This window comes from Halichoerus grypus, chromosome 10 (genome assembly GCF_964656455.1).
Source record: "Halichoerus grypus chromosome 10, mHalGry1.hap1.1, whole genome shotgun sequence".
In the NCBI taxonomy this organism is placed as follows: Eukaryota; Metazoa; Chordata; class Mammalia; order Carnivora; family Phocidae; genus Halichoerus; species Halichoerus grypus.
In genome coordinates this window covers 73,889,708-73,910,590 of record NC_135721.1, presented here as the reverse complement: position 1 = coordinate 73,910,590, position 20,883 = coordinate 73,889,708, and the positions used below count along the sequence as shown (strand labels likewise).

Sequence of the window (20,883 nt, the reverse complement as noted above, 5' to 3'; positions counted from 1 at the left end):
TATACCCTCCAAAATTGTTTAGCTCTAAACTCAGGAGTTTTTCCGTTATAGCTTTCAGAAAATGTAATTCTAAATAACACAAAAGTAGACATAAATAGTATTAGAGTGGAGTGTGGTTGGGTATTTTGGAGTATGGAAGGGAAGGACTGAATGTAAAAGTATAGTCTATAGTGTAGCAGTTCTCAAACTTTCTTGGTCTCATGGTGCCCGAGTATCTCAGAATTTTTTCGTAGTGCTACTTAGCCATATTAATACTTAGCAGATACAAGTATTATATGGTTAGAGCCAAGCTTAATGAGTATATATATGTCTTAACAAAATAATACATATACATTGAAAAAATCTTTTATTTCATTGTTTAAGAAACTGCAGTTACAGGGGCACCTGGGTGGCTCAGTTGGTTGCGTGTCCGACTCTTGGTTTCAGTTCAGATCATGATCTCACAGTGGTGGGATCGGTGTGGGATTGAGCCAGCGTGGGGCTGTGTGCTCAGTGGGGCGTCTGCTTGGGATTCTCTTTCTCCCTCTCCCTCTGCCCCTTCCTGCACTCCCCCCCACTCGTATTCTCTTTCTTTCTCTCTAAAATAAGTAAATAAATCTTAAAAAAAGAGAGATACTGCAGTTACATACTAATAAGATATGTGTACCTGTTCACTGCACACCTTCTCAGATCTTGGAATCATTGGGCACAGCCACCCTCATTTCCTGTATCACGTTGATTTTTTTTTATGGGACTTGCTTTTTATCATAGCAACTCTCAAAACCCCGGCTTTGAAAATATTGGATGTCCTTGAGAGGAATATAGTGTTATCCGATGTTAAAACTGAACTACTTCACACTAGTTTGCAGGGTATCCACAAATGTGGAGTATCACTCTGTTTCCCCTCATTTTTAATATCTCTGTGAGTACACTGTAGCAGTCTGGGGCTTTTTTTTTTTTTTTTTTTAAGATTTATTTATTTTAGAGCTAGAGAGGGTGGGGGGAGGGGTAAGGGGCAAGGGAGAGAGAATCTTAAGCAGGCTCAGGGCTGGGTGCGGAGCCTTGGAGCGATGGATGGGTTCGATCCCACAACCCTGAGATCATGACCTGAGCTGAAACTGAAAGAGTCAGTTGCTCAACTGTCTGGCCACCCAGGCGCCCCTGAAAGTCATCTTTATGTAGAAATAGAAGAAGCATCATTGGAATCACACAGAGCTGAGGTGTAAATGTAAATTATTTCCTTTATTTTTTGTTATTTAAACTTCCTGAAACTATCTTTCAGTTAATTTCCCAATTGATAAGATGTAATTTTTATAACATAAAAACCTAATGGAAATTGTGTGTGTGTGTGTGTGTGTAACTTTAATTATCTCTGGTATAAAGCTTTTGCCTGACCTGAACTTACATGGTCAATCCTGATTCCTGTAGAATGTATTGATTCTTTTGGGGGGTGGGGGGAGGATGCTGTTTGGAACCATAGTGTGTTTGTGTGGATATGTATATATATTCATACAGCCAGTGCATATTTTCTAATACGAAGTCATTGTGAAAGTCTTGGTGGATTTCATGAAAGAATGAAATTAGTTTGGGCCAGTTCTGATTTTTTTGGAAATCCTGATTTTTTTTTTTCAGATATGGAGAATCTGGTCATATACTCATGATATTTTTTCCCACTAAAACATGGGAGTCTGTGGAAAGAGTTACTCTTTTTGAAGGCTTCTTAAGGCCTGACCTCCACTGTCTTCAAGCTTTGCTACATTGACTTTTAGGAGGTGGTGGCAAAAGTTTTTCAAGGCCTTTGTGTCTTTTTGGCTGTGTCATGTGGGTTCCAGAAAGGTGGCAAGTCTGAACCAGACAATGCCTGCCTAGATTCTGGCCATAATGACTGAAAAGACTAGAATGGGTATGGCCTTAGCTTTTTTCACTTGGGTTGGCAAACTGCACCATCAGACAAAGTAGCCTACCACCTCCATTGACTTAGTTTATTTTGGGGGCGGGGGGAGTTGAAACAGTCACTATTCTAAGTCCCTGTTCTAAGAAACTCAGTTAAAGTAATATACCTATAGGAAAAGCTACGAGAAGATTTTAAATTTATTTCTCGTAATCTCATGGTAATAGTGCTACTTTTAAAAATATAGATCATTTGCCTATGGTAGTGTGATTACCAAGGCGACAGTAAAATTTGTCCCTAAGTTAGCAGTTTTGGCTCCCCTCTGCAGACTGACACAATTTTTGATTCTATATAACGATCTGATGTCTTTTCTCCACAAGTTACTGTATCTGACTACAGTATCTCAGCCATCCAGTTACCTTCCATTGTTTGCTGCTTTATCCTCAGAACAGTTTACAATCTGTTTTATTCTCTGCTTGTAATTGTTCAGTATAGTGTCTTGGGTATCCTAATGATCATTAATTTTCAGCTATGTCAAATTCAGGAGAGTTTTACTAGCATTGCTCTGAGCGGGTTAATTAGCTAGGTGAAAATTGCACACTTGTTTGGGAACATGTGTTTTTGGGCGTAAGCGACTTTGGGAATATGCAGGTTGAGTGGGAAACAGAGTTTAGAAGATGTAATACATATGAAGGTATCTTCATTTCTTAGGTTGTAGAGTGCTGGTGGGTAAGAATAGGTACACAGAATTAAAAGTCATAAAATAATTACAGATCTACCCATATCTAGAGATCTTGTTTCTTCAGGGAATGCTTCAAATAGTTCTTTAGAATGGAAATTAATGCGTTGAATGTGTACATTCTGGTGATTTAAATAAACTATAATTGCTTAATGTAATTAACTGTTGTGAATGAAATAATAGAAAGTTGCTGGACTATGGAAATCTAATTCTTTTTCTTTCTTTAAAATACAGGGAAGTCGAGATAACATGAGTATTGTACTAGTTTGCTTTTCAAATGCGCCCAAGGTCTCAGATGAAGCAGTGAGAAAAGATTCAGAGCTGGATAAGCACTTGGAATCACGGGTTGAAGGTAAGTAAGAAAGGTGATTTTTTTTTTTTTTTAAATTCCCATTTAGAAGGAAAGGAAGAGTATTCTCCCTTGTTTATCAGATAGTTTTTTTAGAATTAGGAAAAACGATTAAGTATTTCAGAACAAGGCCTTAAAAAACAAGCATCTGTCTGCCTAAGGTTTACTATCACATCTTGGACCAATGTGTGGGAATTTATTGGCAGGGAGAAGACAAATATGTCTATTATACCACCAAAGAGAAACATTTGAAAATAGTCTGTTAAATTTTGCCATTTTATTTCCTCTTTTCCTGATTATACTTTTAGTAGTGAAGAGTCCGGTGAAATTTGCCTCAGGGCTTATCATGAACATCAAGTGCTCTAATTTGACTAACACTAATTCCTCCCAGGTCAATCATAGGAATTCATTATACCATATGTTTTTATCTTACTGATAAGAATCAGCATTGATGTTGTGAAAGAGTATTGATTTTACAGTTGACCCTTGACCAGCATGGGGGTTGGGAGTGCAAACACACCCACTATTCCCACCTTCACCTCCCAGTCTCCCCCCCGCACTCTCCCCCTCAGTTGAAAATGTACATATAAGTTTTGACTCCCCCCAAACTTAATTACAATAGTCTACTGTTGACCGGAAGCTTTAAACAGTTAATTAACACATATTTTGTATGTCCTATATATGATGTATATGTATGTATTTTTACAATAAAGTAAGCCAGAGAAAAGAAAATGTTATTAAGAAAATCATAAAGAGAAAATATATTGACGGTAGTGTACTATATTGAAAAAAAAGCCATGTATAAGTGGACCCACACAGTTGAAACTTAAGTCATTCAAGGATCAACTGTACTTATTTTTTTTAACTTTTTATTTTGAAATAATTTTAAAATTAAAAATTGAAAAAATATAGAGAGCTCCCATGTACAATGTAGTACCTTTTACCTAGATTCCCCATTTGTTTACAATTCATGTGACTCCTCTATTTTCTATAACATACACACTCGTTCTTTTCTCTCTCTCTCTTTCATTGTGGCAATGTCTGCAGACATATTTGGTGTCATAACTGAGAGGGTGTCACTAGCCTCTAGTGAGGAGAGGCCGGGGATGTTGCTTAACATTTTGTAGTACACAGGACAGCCTCCACCAAAAAAAAAACAAAAAAAAGATGTGGCTGATCCAAAATGTCAATTGTGCCAAGGCTGAGAAATCCTGTATTATAGAGATACAAGTAAAGGCAGAAAAATGACAGTCCTGCCTTCAAGAAGCTTGCAATCTGTGATAGAGTAAGCAACATCTACAGTGGAAGTATGTAGCGGTGCCCAGACTTCAGGCTTGGGTTGGAGAAGAATTTGAGAAAGTGACACATGAAGTTGAAACCTGAATATGAGCGAACTATGCAAAATGGGTTGATTGGAATGGTGTAAAATGTGTTTCAAATCAAAGGAAAAGCACATGTGAAGATCTAGAAGTGGGAGAAGGCTTCTCTGCATAGAGCCTTTTTGGAGATAGAGGGGAGTCAGGGGCAGAGTCAAATGGGAGTGGTGAGGTTACGGTGATGGCGAGGGCCTCGTGAGGCATGGTGGCTGCTGAGGACACTGCTTTTTTGTTGTCTTAAAAGTAAGTTGGCATCCTCCGATTTTTGAGGAGTTTATGTCTTAATACTGGCCAAATAATCATGCTCTAAAGATGTATTTTTCATAAATTGTAAATATAGATGGAACGTGTAAGTGTTTTATTTTGTTCTAAGCCTTAGCAAGTTCTGTGATTTATTTTCCTTTTTTAATTTTATTTATTTTAAAAGATTGTATTTATTCATGAGAGAGAGAGAGAGAGAATGAGCACGGGAGAGGGGCAGAGGCAGAGGGAGAATGGGGCTCCCCACTGAGCAGGGAGCCCCACGTGGGGCTCCATTCCAGGACCCTGGGATCATGACCTGAGCCAAAGGCAGATTCCTAACTGACTGAGCCACCCAGGTGCCCCTCCTTTTGTATTTTAAATTGTTGGGGAGCATAACTACCTCGGGATCAAAAAGCTTATAAAACAGCATGGATGGACCTAGAAGGTATTATGCTAAGTGAAATAAGACAGTGTTTCACTTCCATGTGGAATCTAAAAAACAAAGCAGCAACAGACTCATAGGTGTGGAGAACAAGCTAATGATTGCCAGAAGAAGGATAGGCGAACTAGGTGAAGGGGACTAAGAGGTATAAACTTCCAGTTATCAAAGAGGTCATAGGGCTGAAAAGTCCAGCATAGGGAATATAGTCAGTAATATTGTACTAACATTGTATGGTGACTACACTTACTGTGGTGAGCGTTTTATAATGTGTATAATTGTCGAATCACCTGAAACTAATATTATTTGTCAACTGTTCTTCAGTTAAATAACCTTATAAAACAATTCCTAATTTTTCTCCTTCTCCTTACAGTCCTTATTCATCTATCACTTTTTTTTGGGAATTACAGTATTAATAACTTTTGTATTATTATTGTATAAAATTAGATCAAAGTGTTTTTCCACATAGCTATCCTGTGTTCACAGGGATCATTTTTAGTGATTGTAAACCATTTCACTCAGTGGCTATACCAAAATTTTCTTAACTGTCCCTGTATTGTTGAACATTTCATTTCTTCCAGTTTTTGCTTTTATGTATGCAAATAACTTTTTATATTACTTTTATTCCTTGTGTGACCGTAAGATAATGTTTGCTTTTTTTACATTTTAAAATTGATACTACAGAAACTAATAATACACTATATGTTAACTAACTTGAATCTAAATTAAAAAAAAAGAAAATAAATAAAATTGATACTACCAAATAGTTCCCCTTGTTTCACTCTCTCTGAATCCTGAGTTAACACATTAATTTAGGAATTCTTTTTAAAAACCTGCAGAAATTATGGAGAAGTCTGGTGAGGAAGGAATGCCTGATCTTGCCCATGTCATGCGCATCTTGTCTGCAGAAAATATCCCAAATTTGCCTCCTGGGGGAGGTCTTGCTGGCAAGTAAGTAGAACAAAAAGAACTAATTTTGAGTTCGTTTATAATTAGTAATTAAGTAATTTTGGGGAAGAAGTATATCAATTATCTAAAGATGAGATGGGTTGATGGTTCTTATAGTAGAGAAGAACTTTAAAAATTTCATCCAAAGGCATTTTTTTTTTTTAAGGGAATTATTTATCATGTGTTTTGAAAAGGTGAAGGTTCTCTTACTTTATAAATAAGAACAAATGGCTTGTGCTGAATCAAATTCTAAGTGAAATGTAGCAACTATGTTCTTGGCAAGCATTTAGTGTGGCAGTTAATTTTTGAGGATATTCAAGATGAAGTATTATTTTAAATACTCAGAAGCTTAGTAATTGTAATTTAATAAAACTAAAGCATGATTTTTTTTAGGCGCAATGTTATTGAAGCTGTTTATAGTAGGCTGAATCCACATAGAGAAAGCGATGGGGTAAGTTTTCTTTTATTTCTTAAGCATTTAAAATAATTTTGTAATGTAAATACTAGATATAATACATTCACATAATGAAATCTGTAATAAATTATACTATGTTTCATGTTAAGGAGTCAGTTTAAGGAAATGTCTAGAAATGGAGGTAGAGATACAGTTCTATTTTGTAGTTAAGTTTGTTGTCACGTAACGGGCATCAAGTACCTTTTTGTTGGGCTGTACTTATTTCCTCCCTGTATGTCTGCCTTTCCTTCTCCTTCTCCCTTAAATCTTAATTTTGAAGCGAAGAACATCCTTTTAAATATCTCACTTTCTCCTTCAGCAGGCTGCTACCATCACTAGAACTTAGTGATAGAGAAATGAGCTATTATCTTAAAGACCTGACTTTCAGTGCCCCTGTGTGCCCAGTTGAATCCCTGGGGATAACTTCTTTCTTAACCTTAACGTTGCCACTGTCGGTGTTTTGTGTTGGACTGGATAACCATTTCTGTTGTCCCCTGCTATGCTCCATCAGAGCAAAGCTCCGTCCCTTACCTTCCTTAGAAATACTGATGAGCTGCCAGCTGCACGTCTGTAGTGCTTTCATCTTCGCACTAGTACCGAGAGACAAAGCAGTGCCTTCTTTTTTCTTTTTTAATTGCCCTACGTTTCAGAGTCAGTAATTCGAATAACTATTTCCGTGTAGGGTTTTGAAGTTTTTAGACATCTATCAATGAATAACTTAATTTTTAACCATAGGCTTGAAAGATTTAAGGGAGCCAAAGAGAGAGACTCGCCCTCCAAAGCTCCAGCTCCTCGGGGCAGGTCTTGAGAGAGACATCAACCACTGGTAGAAATGATGTATCCTCTCAGTTGAGCCGTTTTGCAGGATTCATTATTGCACAGCCATGTCCTATCATTTCCTTTTTCTTAACATAAACGTATCCTTGCAAAAAGAAAAAGTTTACGATTAATACATTTTAGTGAGTTGAACAAAAGTGATATTGTATATTGCCAGTAACAGGTTTTATATCTTGGTCTAGAGCAGTGGTTCTGAGTCTTTCTTTTGTGTCCAGGACCTCAAAGTATTAAGACTTGTATCTTAAAGCTGTGAAAATTCATTTAAAAATAAAAATACGTCATGTGCTACATTTAGAGTGAACCCTAAATCAGACAAGGAGAAATGTTGACACAACTGAAAAGCCCATGGTAATTGGGTGGCGGAGTGAAGAGAGGGTGATCCCTTCAGCTAGATCCTAGGTTCCACATGTGGTTAGAGGAAATAAGCCCTCAGAAGGTATTACTGATTCAGTACTAACCATATAAGTGCTCATGTTTCTTCATGTGCCTGAAAATGTAAGCCTGGTGTGTAAATTTGAAAAATTATCTCATTATGCCTTGCTGAATCTCTTCAAGGTCCCTCAAGAAAGTTGGCTGCTCTTACTCCAGATACAATTTTAAAAAAAAGTTTCACACCCCTAAATTAATGTTTAGGTTAATGTTTTAAACATTTTTTAAAAACAGAAAATACTTATTATACACAGTAGCTCTCTAAACAGTGAATAAATAAACAACAGAGCCATGAAACTGAAGAGAAATGCTCAGGATAAAAAACTGGCCTTGAATAGGATTATTATATGACTCTGTAAGTTAAGGAGATGCATGCTTAATTACGTTTATATATAAGCTTTCTAGTAACCTCAGCAGATCAAACATGGACAAGCTATCACGTGGTGAATTGACGTAGGGAGGAGACTGTACAGAACATTAGACATGGTCCCATCCCTACGGTCAGTGCAGCTCCCCATGTAGAGATAAACACACAAGTTAGAAAGAAATGATAAAATACAGAATGTGATTAATTGCCATGTGAATTGTACAGTGATTGCTGGGAAAGTCAGATTTGTCAGAGAAAAGAGGAGATTTGAAGAATGATTAGAATGACAGAAATGAAATGAGGAGGATGATATAGTTCAAGTGGCTGGGAGAGGCAAGAACAAAATATGAGCTATCTTTAAAGAAAGGACCTCATTTTGACTAGAGCGGCAAACTGCTGTGGTGAGAAATAAGAATTCAGGATGCCAGACGTATTTTTGGAGACACTGGAGAGGCCTTCTGAACTTTATATTTTACAGGGAGGAGCCACCATCTGTTTGGAGCAGAAGAGTGGCACACTCAGAGGGATATCTGTGGTATTGTAGTCTGTTAGAAACACGTCATGTGCAGCGTTAGGTTAAAGAGATGCTGGCAGTCAACTAGTGAAATAATTACAGAGATCAGATGATAAGTGTAAACTCATTATTAGACAGATACATGGATTGGAGAAACTTCCCTATTCACTGTAAAAACTAACTTTTGCAGCCCAGAATCCTATGTGGGGAAATATTTCTTTACCCTTTCAGAATAATCACAACCTTAGAAAAATGTTGAGCCATAGTAGAAGCAGAAATATACTAAATGTACATTAGCAGAAATGTACTGAAAAACACAAAGAAGCAGAAAAAAATGAAGTAATTATAGGTATTTAATTAAATTCTTAGCTCTTAACCTGAGCTACTGTAGCAGTGGATTAGGCACAAATGTGTTCCGTAACTGTTTCTCAGCTTAGATCTGTGCCGTGTTGTAGAAGATGTGGCCAAGAAGTACAGTGGCAGGAGCTGATAGTTGGGCTTTTTTTAATAACAAAAATAAAATTTTGTACAGATACTAAAAAAAAAAAAAAGAATGCTAGAGTTAATCCGAGACGTATTTAGGTTCCTAAGATGTCTGCTTTATATCAGAGAGAGAATTATCCTGCTGTGAATGCCTATAGGTAATACCATTAGAAATAGGGATTCATTTATTTTTCTTATATTCAAAGAAAACCTCTTGAATAACGTATTTCAAAAAGCCAAGTGGAATTTGTTTTTATAATATTCCTTTTTTTTATTTTAGAAAGAAAGAGTGAGAGTGCATGGAGGGTGGGGAGGCAAAGGGAGAGGGAAAGAGAGAGAGAGAGGGAGAATCCCAAGCAGTCTCCACACTCAGCATGGGACCCAACACGGGGCTCGATCCCACAACCCTGGGATCATGAGCTGAAATCAAGACGCTTAACCAACTGAGCCACCCAGGTGCCCCTATAAGTCAGGAATTAAAACATTTAAAATATATTCAGAAAGCTCACTACACTATTTAGGGGAGTCTTCTGAAGTTGTTTACTAAATTTGTTTTTTCAACTTTCTGGAATATGTTCAGACTTCTTAATGCAAGCAATATTGACATTTCCCCAACTGTTAAAATATTTGGAAAAGGGTTTAGCAGGGATTCTTAGGTGGTTTGTGAATCCCCAGAAAATTTTTGAAAATGTGTTTGTGGACATAAGCAGTTTTTAATGAGAAGTGTAGTATGTGCATGGTTTTCATCAGTTCCTCAAAGGAGTCTGTGACCCCAAGAGAATAATCACCTACAGGACCAGAAAAAATAAAACTGCCTTTTGCTCTACGCTGTTCTTACATTAGGCAGGGCTCTGAGATGATGGCCCTTTACTTCTACAATGCTAGGTTGGGGGCACCTGGCTGGCTCAGTCGGTAGAGCATGCAGCTCTTGATCTTGGGGCTGTGAGTTCAAGCCCCATGTTGGGTGTAGAGATTACACTGATTTAGATTCTGATCTTTAAAATATACCACTAATCAGGCACCTGGGTGGCTCAGTCGCTAAGCGTCTGCCTTCAGCTCAGGTCATGATGGGACAGAGCCCCACATCAGGCTCCCTGCTCGGCGGGAAGCCTGTTTCTCCCTCTCCCACTTCCCCCTGCTTGTGTTCCCTCTCTCGCTGTGTCTGTCTCTGTCAAATAAATAAAATCAGTAAAATATACCCACTAATCAAGTAGCCATATACATTGTTAATTTTCAAGGGTAAAGGGGGGGACATGTAATTACCAGCTGTTGTATAAAGTAATAGGTGATGTCCTCAACATCCTTTTTATCGGTAAGACTAAGACTCAGTGAGAGGAAGTAGTTTGTCTAGGTTGCAAAGCTAAACAAATCGTACAGCCAGAATGCGAATCTAAGTCAGGGGAACTCTGAAAACTATTCTCTTTACACGGTTCTTTGTTGTCTAAGTTATTTAGAGATTACATATATGTCTGTACTCCACCTTTCTCCTATCCACGAAAAATCATTTCCTGTTCTTTCGTGAATCTCTTTAGTAGCCTTAAGATATTTTTTTTTTTAAGATTTTATTTATTTATTTGAGAGAGAGAATGAGATAGAGAGAGAGAGAGCATGAGAGGGGGGAGGGTCAGAGGGAGAAGCAGACTCCCTGCAGAGCAGGGAGCCCGATGCGGGACTCGATCCTGGGACTCCAGGATCATGACCTGAGCCGAAGGCAGTCGCTTAACCAACTGAGCCACCCAGGCGCCCAAGATATTCTGGTTTTAATGAAGAATATTTCATAAAGTTTTTGAAACTAAGCAGTCAAGTCCACAGTTTTGTATCACTTGTTTTTCATTTAAAATAGTACACATTTTAATCCTAATCTAAAATCTTTTTAAGGCATTTGGATTTTTAAGAAGGGAGGAAAGACAGGACAAAAGCCCAAAAAAGTCTTCATATTCTGTTTTCACATTAAGTTTTATATACAGTCTTTTTATTTTGATAATTTCAAATAGATCAGTTATAAACATAGCTGCTTTTACAATTTTATATTACAGTTTCAGGACTATGTGAATACTGGTTTTTTTTGGTAAATTGTTTCTTTTTCACTTGTCAAAGCATTTTTATAGAGAAGATCTATACTGTTTGAAAATACAGTAAACTTTATTTTTAAGGATGGTATGACATACCACTTCTCTTAGCTATGTGGTCTCAACCATCTAAATGATTCTTTAAAATTACTTCAAATTCATTAAAGTTTACATGATCCTAGCAAATAACAGCTTATTAGATTCTTTCTTGGTCACTGTTAATTCTATCTCATGAGTGCATATTTGAGGATTTTCAGCTCTAAAAATTATTTTTAGCTGAAAAGCAGAAGATAGGACTCCACTAAAAACATTGTTAATATTTATATTAGCATTCTCCACTATTTTCTCCATTGTTTTAGCTAATCATTTGAAGCATTTTGCTTATGGCAACTGCATTTAAAAAATGCTGCAAATAAATACTAGCTAGTTAAATTTTATCTTTTAAATGTGTTTATTTTTCCCTTCTGTTTGCTGCCTGATTTATCTATATTCCTATGTCTTATTTGGGATAAGGCAGTGTTTTCATGAGAGATTTGATTCTTTTAAACTGTGTCTAGATGACAGTGAAACCTTGAAAATTAAACAGAGGGAAAAAGTTCTATATTCTCAGGGCGCCTGGGTGGCTCAGTTGTTAAGCATCTGCCTTCGGCTGAGGTCGTGATCCCAGGGTCCTGGGATTGAGCCCCACATTGGGCTCCTTGTTCAGTGCGGAGCCTGCTTCTCCCTCTCCCACTCCCCCTGCTTGTGTTCCCTCTCTCGCTGTCTTTCTCTCTGTCAAATAAATAAAATCTTAAAAAAAAAAAAGTTATATATTCTCATCTCCAATTGCCTTAAGTCTGTTTTGCAGAATAATTTTAACCATCCCATCTAATATTTTTTTGTCCTGTAATTTCATCAGTCTTTCTATATCGAGGAAATACATTGTAGATTTGAATAGGAAATAATTTGTGGCCCACTTCAATAATTTTAAGCACTATTTCTTTAGTAAGTGTCTATTTATATGGGGCACTTACTATGTTACCTACCATAATGTATTCAAAAGAACATTCAGAGGGACATTGATGTTAATTACACCTGTATAGAAATCTGAGCTGTGTCCCTTACTATTAGCATTGTCACCCTGACAACTTAAATTTCTCTGAGCCTATAAATTTCTTCAGTTATAAAAATTAGGGTTGTGGTACCTATTATGTTTAGGGTACCTGTGAGGATTAAATGAGATCATGTGCATAAAGCTCTAAGCAGAAACATTAATTTTCCTTCCCTAGCGGGTAGGGAGGATACAAAAAGGAATGTGAAATTCTGTTTACCTTAAAGAGTTTGCAATCTAATTGAAAAGACTTATGAACAGTTGCAAGGTGGAATTAATTGCTCTAATAGATGTGTAAACATGATGTGTATATAGTAGTTCAGGTAAAAAAAAAAAGTGCAGCTGAACAGTAGGTTCCTTTTCTGATATTAATGAAAATCCATAAGAGAGTTGTGGAACAGAATTTTGAAGAGTCAAATGAAATGGCTGGGGAAGAGGTCTCTTTTATCCAGCACAATAGGAAAATGTAATTTACTTTGAGATAAAATGACTTTTAAATGTGGTCATTAGGTTAAGTTCTATCCAGTTCAGTGGCTCTGTGATACCAGCCATTGTAAATTCATCCTGATCTGATTTACAGGTTTAGTTTTAATGTGTTTTTTTTTTTTTTTTAAGCAACTACTCCTCCCCAACTACCACTAGTACAGAATTCACAGAAACATAGATGCTTACTGTAATAATAGGTGTCAGATGGAGAGTGAGAGGTCCTTTATCTTTTGAACCCACCAAAATTGAAATGCAACCAATATAACAACCTTTTTATCAATAAGTTCAAGTAAGTAGAGTTTCTGTATATCAGATCAGAATCACCTGTCAGGCTTTAAAAAACTCACCCCAACCCAGTGCATCTGAGTATTCTTTGATAGAACTTTTAGTATCTATATAATTTTTTAAAAGATTTTATTTATTTAATTAATTTATTTATATGGGGGGGTGGGGAGGGGGAGGAGCAGAGGGAGAGGGACAGGCAGATTCCCCGCTTAGCGCAGAACCCGACATGGGGCTCATTCTCATGACCCTGAGATCATGACCTGAGCTGAAATCAAGAGTCAGACGCTCAACTGACTGAGCCACCCAGGTGCCCCATTTGGTATCTATTTAATCTTAAAAGCTCCACAGGTTGGGGCGCCTGGGTGGCTCAGTCAGTTAAGCGGCTGCCCCACGTCGGGCTCCCTGCTCTGCAGGGGGCCTGCTTCTCCTTCTCCCTCTGCCTGATGCTCTCCCTGTTTGTGCTCTCTCTCTCTCAAAAAAAAAAAAAGCTCCACAGGCAATCCTGGTATGAAACCAAGGTTGATAATCACTTCAGAATTTGTTTCAATGTCCTAGAAGTTTTGTTTGTTTGTTTGTTTGTTTTTGTTTTAAATAGGGAGTTGTTGGTTTGAGGTTTGGGGGGGGCAGGGAGTGAGGTGGAGGAGTCTTTATGCCCTCTATTAAAAGTTCTTTGTGATATACTATCAAGTAGAAATTTTCCGTTTGGAAAACCTGATTAAAGACGAATAGGGTTTATGATTAGCAAGCATTCACCTTGTTGCTCCATCTTAACCTTTCCTGAATAGATTCAAATGAGAAACTTTATTTGGGGAAACATGTTTATTTAGCATAGAGGGAAGGGTAAGGGAGAAAAGGTAAGAAAAACCTTAACAGAGAGTGCATTTTATTATGATCTCCCCATATGATAAATTTTGCAAATTAAAAAAAAAAGTTATTTGGGGCACCTGCCTGACTCAGTTAGAAGAACATGCGACTCTTGATCTCAGGGTTGTGAGTTCGAGCCCCATATTAGGTGTAGAGAGTACTTAAATAAATAAAAACGTAAAACATTTAAAAAATTTTTGAGAAGTTATTTTACAGTTAGTATACATGAGGTAGAAAATTGGAGAACTCAATGAAAATAAACATAACTTCACTGTCCATTATCATTATTTGTATTTTGCTGTATTTCCTTTCCCCACAGGCATTTTACAGATAATATCCTAAAGCCAGTGGATACATAAACTTATACATACATGTAAAACATACACTGTGCACACTGTCATCTGTTGCTTTTTTTCCATAAGGGCACTATTTTTTTTCCCCAAAGCATTCAAATGCTCTCATTTTTCTTAACAACATTGCCATATTTTATGTGGTTATATTCGTGTTATCTTTGTTTCTTTGTTGCAGAATTGTAGGGTAACAATCTCCAGAGATGGTTAAGAGTTTGTGTCAGGTCATCTATATCAGTAACCTCTTTTGAGTTTTACTTTCCCAACATTTTATGATGAAGAATTCCAAATAGCTAGAAAAATTGAAATGATCATAATGAACACCTATACACCTTCTACCTAGGTTCAACAATTGTTAACATTTTACCGTATTTGCTTTATCTCTCTTTATGTGTGTGTGTGTATATACACTACTTTTTTTTTTTCTTTTTTTCCACTGAACCTTTTGACAGCAAATTGCAGGCATCATTTTGGCATATTTTGGCATGCCGCTCTTAAAAATGAGGACATTTTGGGGCGCCTGGATGGCTCAGTTGGTAGAGCGTGCACCTCCTGATCTTGGGGTCATGAGTTCAAGCCCCACTTTGGGCGTAGAGCTTACTTGAAAAAAAAGAAAAGAAAAGAAATGAGGACATCTTTCTACATAACCATAATACTATTATCATACCAACGAAAATTAAGATTGTATCATCTAGTACCAAGTCCACATTTCCCCAGTTGTCTCTAGAAAGACTGTGATAGTAGTTATTTTGAATAATGGTTTGATCAGTCAGGTTATCAGTCAAGCATATTAATGAAGTCTGTAATCAGGCCCCCACTTTTTTTTTTTCCCCTTGCCACTGAAAAAGAAGAATCTGAGCCAGCTTTGAATAGGATGTCCTACATTCTGGATCATATGATTGTTTTCTTGTTGTGTCCTTTAACGCGATCCTCTGTTCCCTGTTTTCCTGTAAATTGGGAATTTGCTTTATTAGATTTATGTTAAACATTTTTTGGCAAGAACATAGGACATGGTTCTGCACTCCTTAATGCATCACATCAGGAGGCACACAGTGCAAGGTTGTCTTGCTTTTCGACCGTCAGCTTAACTGTGATCAGCTTCGATGTTAGAGCTTGTTCTGCTAATGAGATTAAGTAGCTGCTATTGTAGAAACCTGTAAGTTTTCCAAAATTTAATAAAATAAAAAAAGGATTGAGTAGTTTCCTGTTCATATCTTATTATCATGTTTAAAATAATTTATTTTGATATAGAAATGTTTTTATTAAAATATGTAAGAACAAAGAGGAAATTAAAGTCTTACCCACAAAAGCATTAAAATTTCCCGAAAATCCAGTTTAAATTTATATAGTTCTACATTTTGTACCTCCTCTCCTTACCTATCATTTAGCAGCAGTGATGAAGAAACTAATGTTCTAATGGCCTGCTTTTCTGTCCTCTCCTGTTGCTTTAAACACTAATTTCCTTTTGTACTAAATCATTCTAGCCAATTACTGTTTTTTTTCTGTTAAGCAAGTCAGTTTTAGGAAATGCTTGTGTTGCTGTCGAATTCTAATAGTGGAGTAAATTTCAGAGGAAGCTTCAAATGCCAGTGTGAAATAAGATGTAAACTAGTTCATGATAATTTGCTAAAATTAACTTGATATTTCAAGTGGAAATTTTTATTGACACAAGTAAGACTTGATACTTTTTAATGAAATGTTCTCATGCTTAGACTCTATTACTCGTGGTAGAGAAATGAGTGTGTTGCTGTGATTATGTTATGAAATACATGTGATATATCCTAGTTTGTCTACTGACACTGGGGTCTTGAATCTTAAAAAAAGGCCTCCGAGGAAGCCGAGGAAAGTGGATCACAGGGAAAATTGGTGGAAGCTCTCAGGCAAATGAGAATTAATCATAGGGGAAACTACCGACAACTTCTGGAGGAGATGCTGACTAGTTACAGGCTAGCTAAAGTAGAGGGAGAAGAAAGCCCTGCTGACCCAGCTGCCTCAGCTACTTCTTCGAACAGTGATGCTGGAAGCCCAGTGACAATGCAGGCAAGCCATACTGAATCAAACAGTGCTCTTGCTGAATTAGACAGCTATAATGAAGATGCAGGGACAAAGATGAGTGGTGAACAAATATGACTTGACTTCGTGGTAATATTTCTGTGATCTTTTGATTTGCTGGTTTTTACTTAGGAAGTATAATGTATGCGTTTATAGAACCGTTTTGTTATTTGAATCTTGGTAAACTAGTTTTATTACATTCATATAGCCTTGTTTTTTAAGAAGGCCTTTGCATACACCTTTATCAGATAGTTTAAAATGGACTATTTATAGTACGTTGAATTTAATAAAATTATATGTCATTTCATATTGTATGCCAGAAATGAGGCTACTAGTTACTCAAATCAGTAGTTAACTTCATACTAGATAAGATTAGAGATTACTTACTGATAAGCAAGATGACATTATATTGTGGAAAAACTTGTAAATGTAGAATTCTACTGCTTCACATTATTTTACATATTAGTACACTCATAGTTAGCTTTGTAAAAAATTTGTGTTTTCTTTAGTGATTTTAGTTCGTCAAAGAATGGCAGATGCTGGCCTGTATTTTTTTTTTCCCCAAGGATGATAATTTGTGTGTTCTTTGACTTGTTTATATTTTACATCTCTGTAGTTTTATTTTTAGACGTTCTGAGCTGTTGGATGTGTGGTTATTTTTCCTTTCTCTGTATTCTTTATTGAAACCTAATTTTTGAAAAACCTATGTATTATTACAGCTTTGGTTTGTATGTTCTGTATAGCCTAACTACATACATCAAAATGGATGTCAACCAAGTGTTTAGAATGAAATTATAAGTGTTCAAGTCCAAATAAAGCATGTGATGTGGAATAATCTATGCATGTTGTACTTATTTTTAAATTAAAAAAAATTTTTAAACAACCAGGTTTGGTATATTGGAAAAATACCCAGTAGAAATTCATTTGTATTGATAGAAAATTTAGGAAACTTTTGGCTTGGCTTTTGTCATTAAAAGAAAACATTTTGAGAAGTCTTGCTTACTCAAATCCATTCTGTTTCTTATCCCCTTTTTGTGATACAAAATATTAATCTTGGGTCAGTATGGACACACATAGACATGGCAGAGAGTTGCCATGATGGGCGTTTTAAGGATTGCAAGACAGTCCTCTTTGCTATAAGTAGTCATCAGATACTAAGAAATGCAAGAATTACAGGATATTTTAAATAGTGGCAGAGATGAGTTTTGTTTTTGTTAAAATAGGTTTTTAAGATACAGGTGGCTATCAGTCACATGGGAAAATATTTCTTAAATATTTTGTGAATGTAGAACATTAACTTTCCTGATTCATGTTTATATTTATCATGTATCTAAAGTTGCTTAAGGTGCCCTAAGTTGAAACTTTGGGTCTTTGGATGTAGCTGATGTCTTTGATCTATTTTTCCAATGCCAGAATATTTTTAAGTGGTTTGAGAAAGAGGAAGGCATTTGGTGGAGAGGGGAGGAAAAAAAAATCCAACCAATTTTCTATCTGTATTAGGTAGATCCATGTATATACACACAGTATACATTACACACACCTCTCTGTAAAAGTGCCTTTTCAAACAAAGAAAGGAAGGTAATTTGTTCATCTGATTTTGTTTTCTTTTGAAATTCAATCCAACCTGGAAGTGGTGGAGGTAAATAATAATAATATTCTTCCTTTTCTCTTCCTGTAGGGTGCTGGAGATCTAGAAGACCCATGGTAGCCTTATAAACCTTCTAAAATGCTTTTGATTCTGAAAATTGGGGGAAAAAAAAAAACTTTTAATCACAATTTTCTTCAATACAAGGGAAAAATATTCTTGTGGATTTCCCAGCGTTTTGTGATATGAGCAGAAAATCATTAGCATTTCCCATCATATGTTCATATTTGTGTTTTCTGATAATTGCCACGTGTAGCATTGCCTGTCCTACAGTATTTTTTGCCGACCTCAGGCATACTGGTTCCGTCTGTATTGAACTTTGGGCCCTAGGAACCAACGGGAGTTATTTCACCACAAGTCCCAAACTCTGCCTGAGGTGCATGGGAATATAGTTAGCCGTACTCTGAAGATACATTATGTTTTTGTTTTTGTTTTTGTTTTGTTTTTAGACAAGACACACAACATATAAGCATGTAAGAGTAAAGAATTGTATGGGATGTTCCTTTCTCAATTCACCAAGTTGGAAGCCTTTTTGCAGCTCTGTGGCTTGAAATTTCCTTTGAGCAATTTACTATAGGATATATATTTATTATTAATTGTTATTTAATTTTTTTTCTAATTTTACCTGTATTACCAAACTGGGTTCTCCAATAATGTCCAAATTGTAACGTTGCCTGCTTTTCAAGATAAAGTGTATTTGGCAATAATATTATAAAACCCTTACAAATTTTATGCATGTACCTACTACATCCTTCAACTCTCACTAGAAAATCTTTTGAAACCAAATGGATTAATTTATGGCTATTTATAATTTGCTTTGACATCTCACTGCTGCAAATTTTTTAAATGATGAGATTTGCCTTTATAATGTAAATTGTGATTTCTGTTTTACATGTGGGTTTCTATAGTTTTAATTTTTCAGCTTTTAAGATACAAGTTTTGTGTGTAATTTGGTATAATTTTTAATTGTTTACGTTATTTTCAAAGCTCAGAATATCACATTGAAATGACTATAAATACATTTAAAATTATCTATTTTAGATCTAAGGAAATATTACAGAGATATTTTCATGGGTTCAGTAACCTTTCATTTTATAACATTGGGCACGGTACAGAGTGGCTGTCACATAAGGTACTTGAAGATTATTATTTTAATTCTATTTTTACAATAACCTTGAATTCTTGAATTCTTTTTGAGTTTTGCATGTAGTAAATCCAATTAATGCTGAACATGAAGAGTAAAATATTTATGGAAAAGAAGCTATCGGGGTAGAGAAGCAATGAATGTATCCATTTGTACATGGTTTACATGTTGTGGATGCTTTGTAAACATTTTCCTATATGTTTAAATTGTGTTTCAGCGGGATGTAATTGCCCTTGTGTGTAGTTAAAATGAGTCATCATCTGGTCCTGTGTGAAATGGAATTCATGACCTTTTCTGTAACATTTTCCTGAAGCTGTTTCTGGAGAGCCACACATTTGAATGCAGACCGCTTTCCTGATCATTTGATTTATTGTGCACCTGATTTTTGGTCTAAAAGGAATTATTGCCACAATATATTTTATTTATTCTTTAGATTTTAGCCTTGTAAGTTAAAGTGCTTTACATGATGATGTTAAAAGCTATCTGTCCCTTTACTGGGTTTGGGGGGTTGTAAAAAGATAGGGAATGAAGAATGCAAAATGGTTTATTGTTCAGACTGTCTACTCTGATCCAACCCTGTACTGATAGTACCTTTCCCGTATGATATTGTGATGTTTCATACAATGCAGTGAACATAACCAACTTGTTACCTAAATAAAGAATTGATAAAAACAATGTGACATATTACTATTTGGTATGATTTTTAAAAGTAAAAGTCCAGTTTTGAATGTAATTTTTAAACATTTTACATAGTTGGAATATTTATTGTGAAATGTTTCATACAAAACCATGTAGGTGAATTGTAATTCCAGAGGGGAATTAACCAAACTGTATAGGACAGTACTAATTAACCCCCTCTTCACTCCAAAACCTTTTTTTTTTTTTTTTTTTTTTGCCGTTTCAAAAAACCTTTTTCAGGTGGTTTAGTGACCCTTGAAATACGAATAATGTGTGAATTAGCAAAAGAAAAACCTGAACTCAGTCTTTACTAATCTCAGTCTTCTAGTCGAGCTGTTTATATTCTTTTTTCCATTTATATTTTTAAAGATTAAAGATCCCAAAGAACTTTTGCTTTTATGGGTTTTATTTTATTTATTTTATTTATCACATTAGAAATTAAAGCCAAGAAATTTTACATACTACTTCAATCATTAAAAAATGAAACCATTGCCTGGTAACATAAATAGCATTGTTTTATGAAAAATAGTTATTTTCCAAATTTAAAAAACTTAGTGTGACAAGTAGCCGTGGTTTTCGTTTTTGTAAACCCTTTAATGTTGGGCTGGATTCTCATATCTGATTGTGCGTTCATTTTGTTGCAATGTGGTGCTTCGTTGGAAGTATACGAAGAAATCTGGCTTCACACAAATACATATTTAGAAAAGAGTATTTTAATAGCTTCAGGTAATTGTGACTATTCTGTTTGATTCATTTCTTAAAGGTTAGGTGCAGTCTGAAACTGTCAGTCCACTTTGTACTCTTACATTAAAACCCATTTGATCTATCTTGTTGGGAGTTTTGAATGGATGTCCTACTTTGACATGATTTGGTAACATCATGCATTGATCGTTTGGAAAATACTGGTTCATTGAATTATGCGGTTCTTCAGAATATTGACATGTTATTATACAGTGTTTAAATTTTTTTTCTTAATATAACTGATCTCATCAGAAAAAATCTTTCAAGTATCGGGAAGCTGTCAAGCTCACGGCAATGGATACAGATTTTTCAAAATTCTAATTTTCATTTGAAAGGTGAGATTTTGTCGCTGGCACCAAATATTGTCAGTTGTTTTCCTTGAGTGACAGGCTTACTTCATTTACTTCCGAGAAAATGTCTGCTGAATCACC

At 35.9% G+C, this 20,883-nt stretch overlaps 1 protein-coding gene across 4 annotated transcripts in view; it reads left to right on the top strand.

Annotated features, from left to right (window-relative positions):
• Positions 1 to 19,708, top strand: part of PPM1B (protein phosphatase, Mg2+/Mn2+ dependent 1B) — a 76,952-nt gene extending 57,244 nt beyond the window's left edge. For 2 of the 4 annotated variants that reach the window (XM_036087395.2, XM_036087391.2), the window contains 4 exons: positions 2,844 to 2,961; positions 5,856 to 5,967; positions 6,358 to 6,415; positions 16,017 to 17,079. In XM_036087395.2, the coding sequence (XP_035943288.1) occupies positions 2,859 to 2,961; positions 5,856 to 5,967; positions 6,358 to 6,415; positions 16,017 to 16,322 (579 nt within the window). In that variant the 5' untranslated portion in view covers positions 2,844 to 2,858 and the 3' untranslated portion in view covers positions 16,323 to 17,079. The other 2 variants (XM_036087393.2, XM_036087392.2) reach the window with 2 other exon arrangements.
• The last annotated feature ends 1,175 nt before the right edge of the window (positions 19,709 to 20,883 follow it).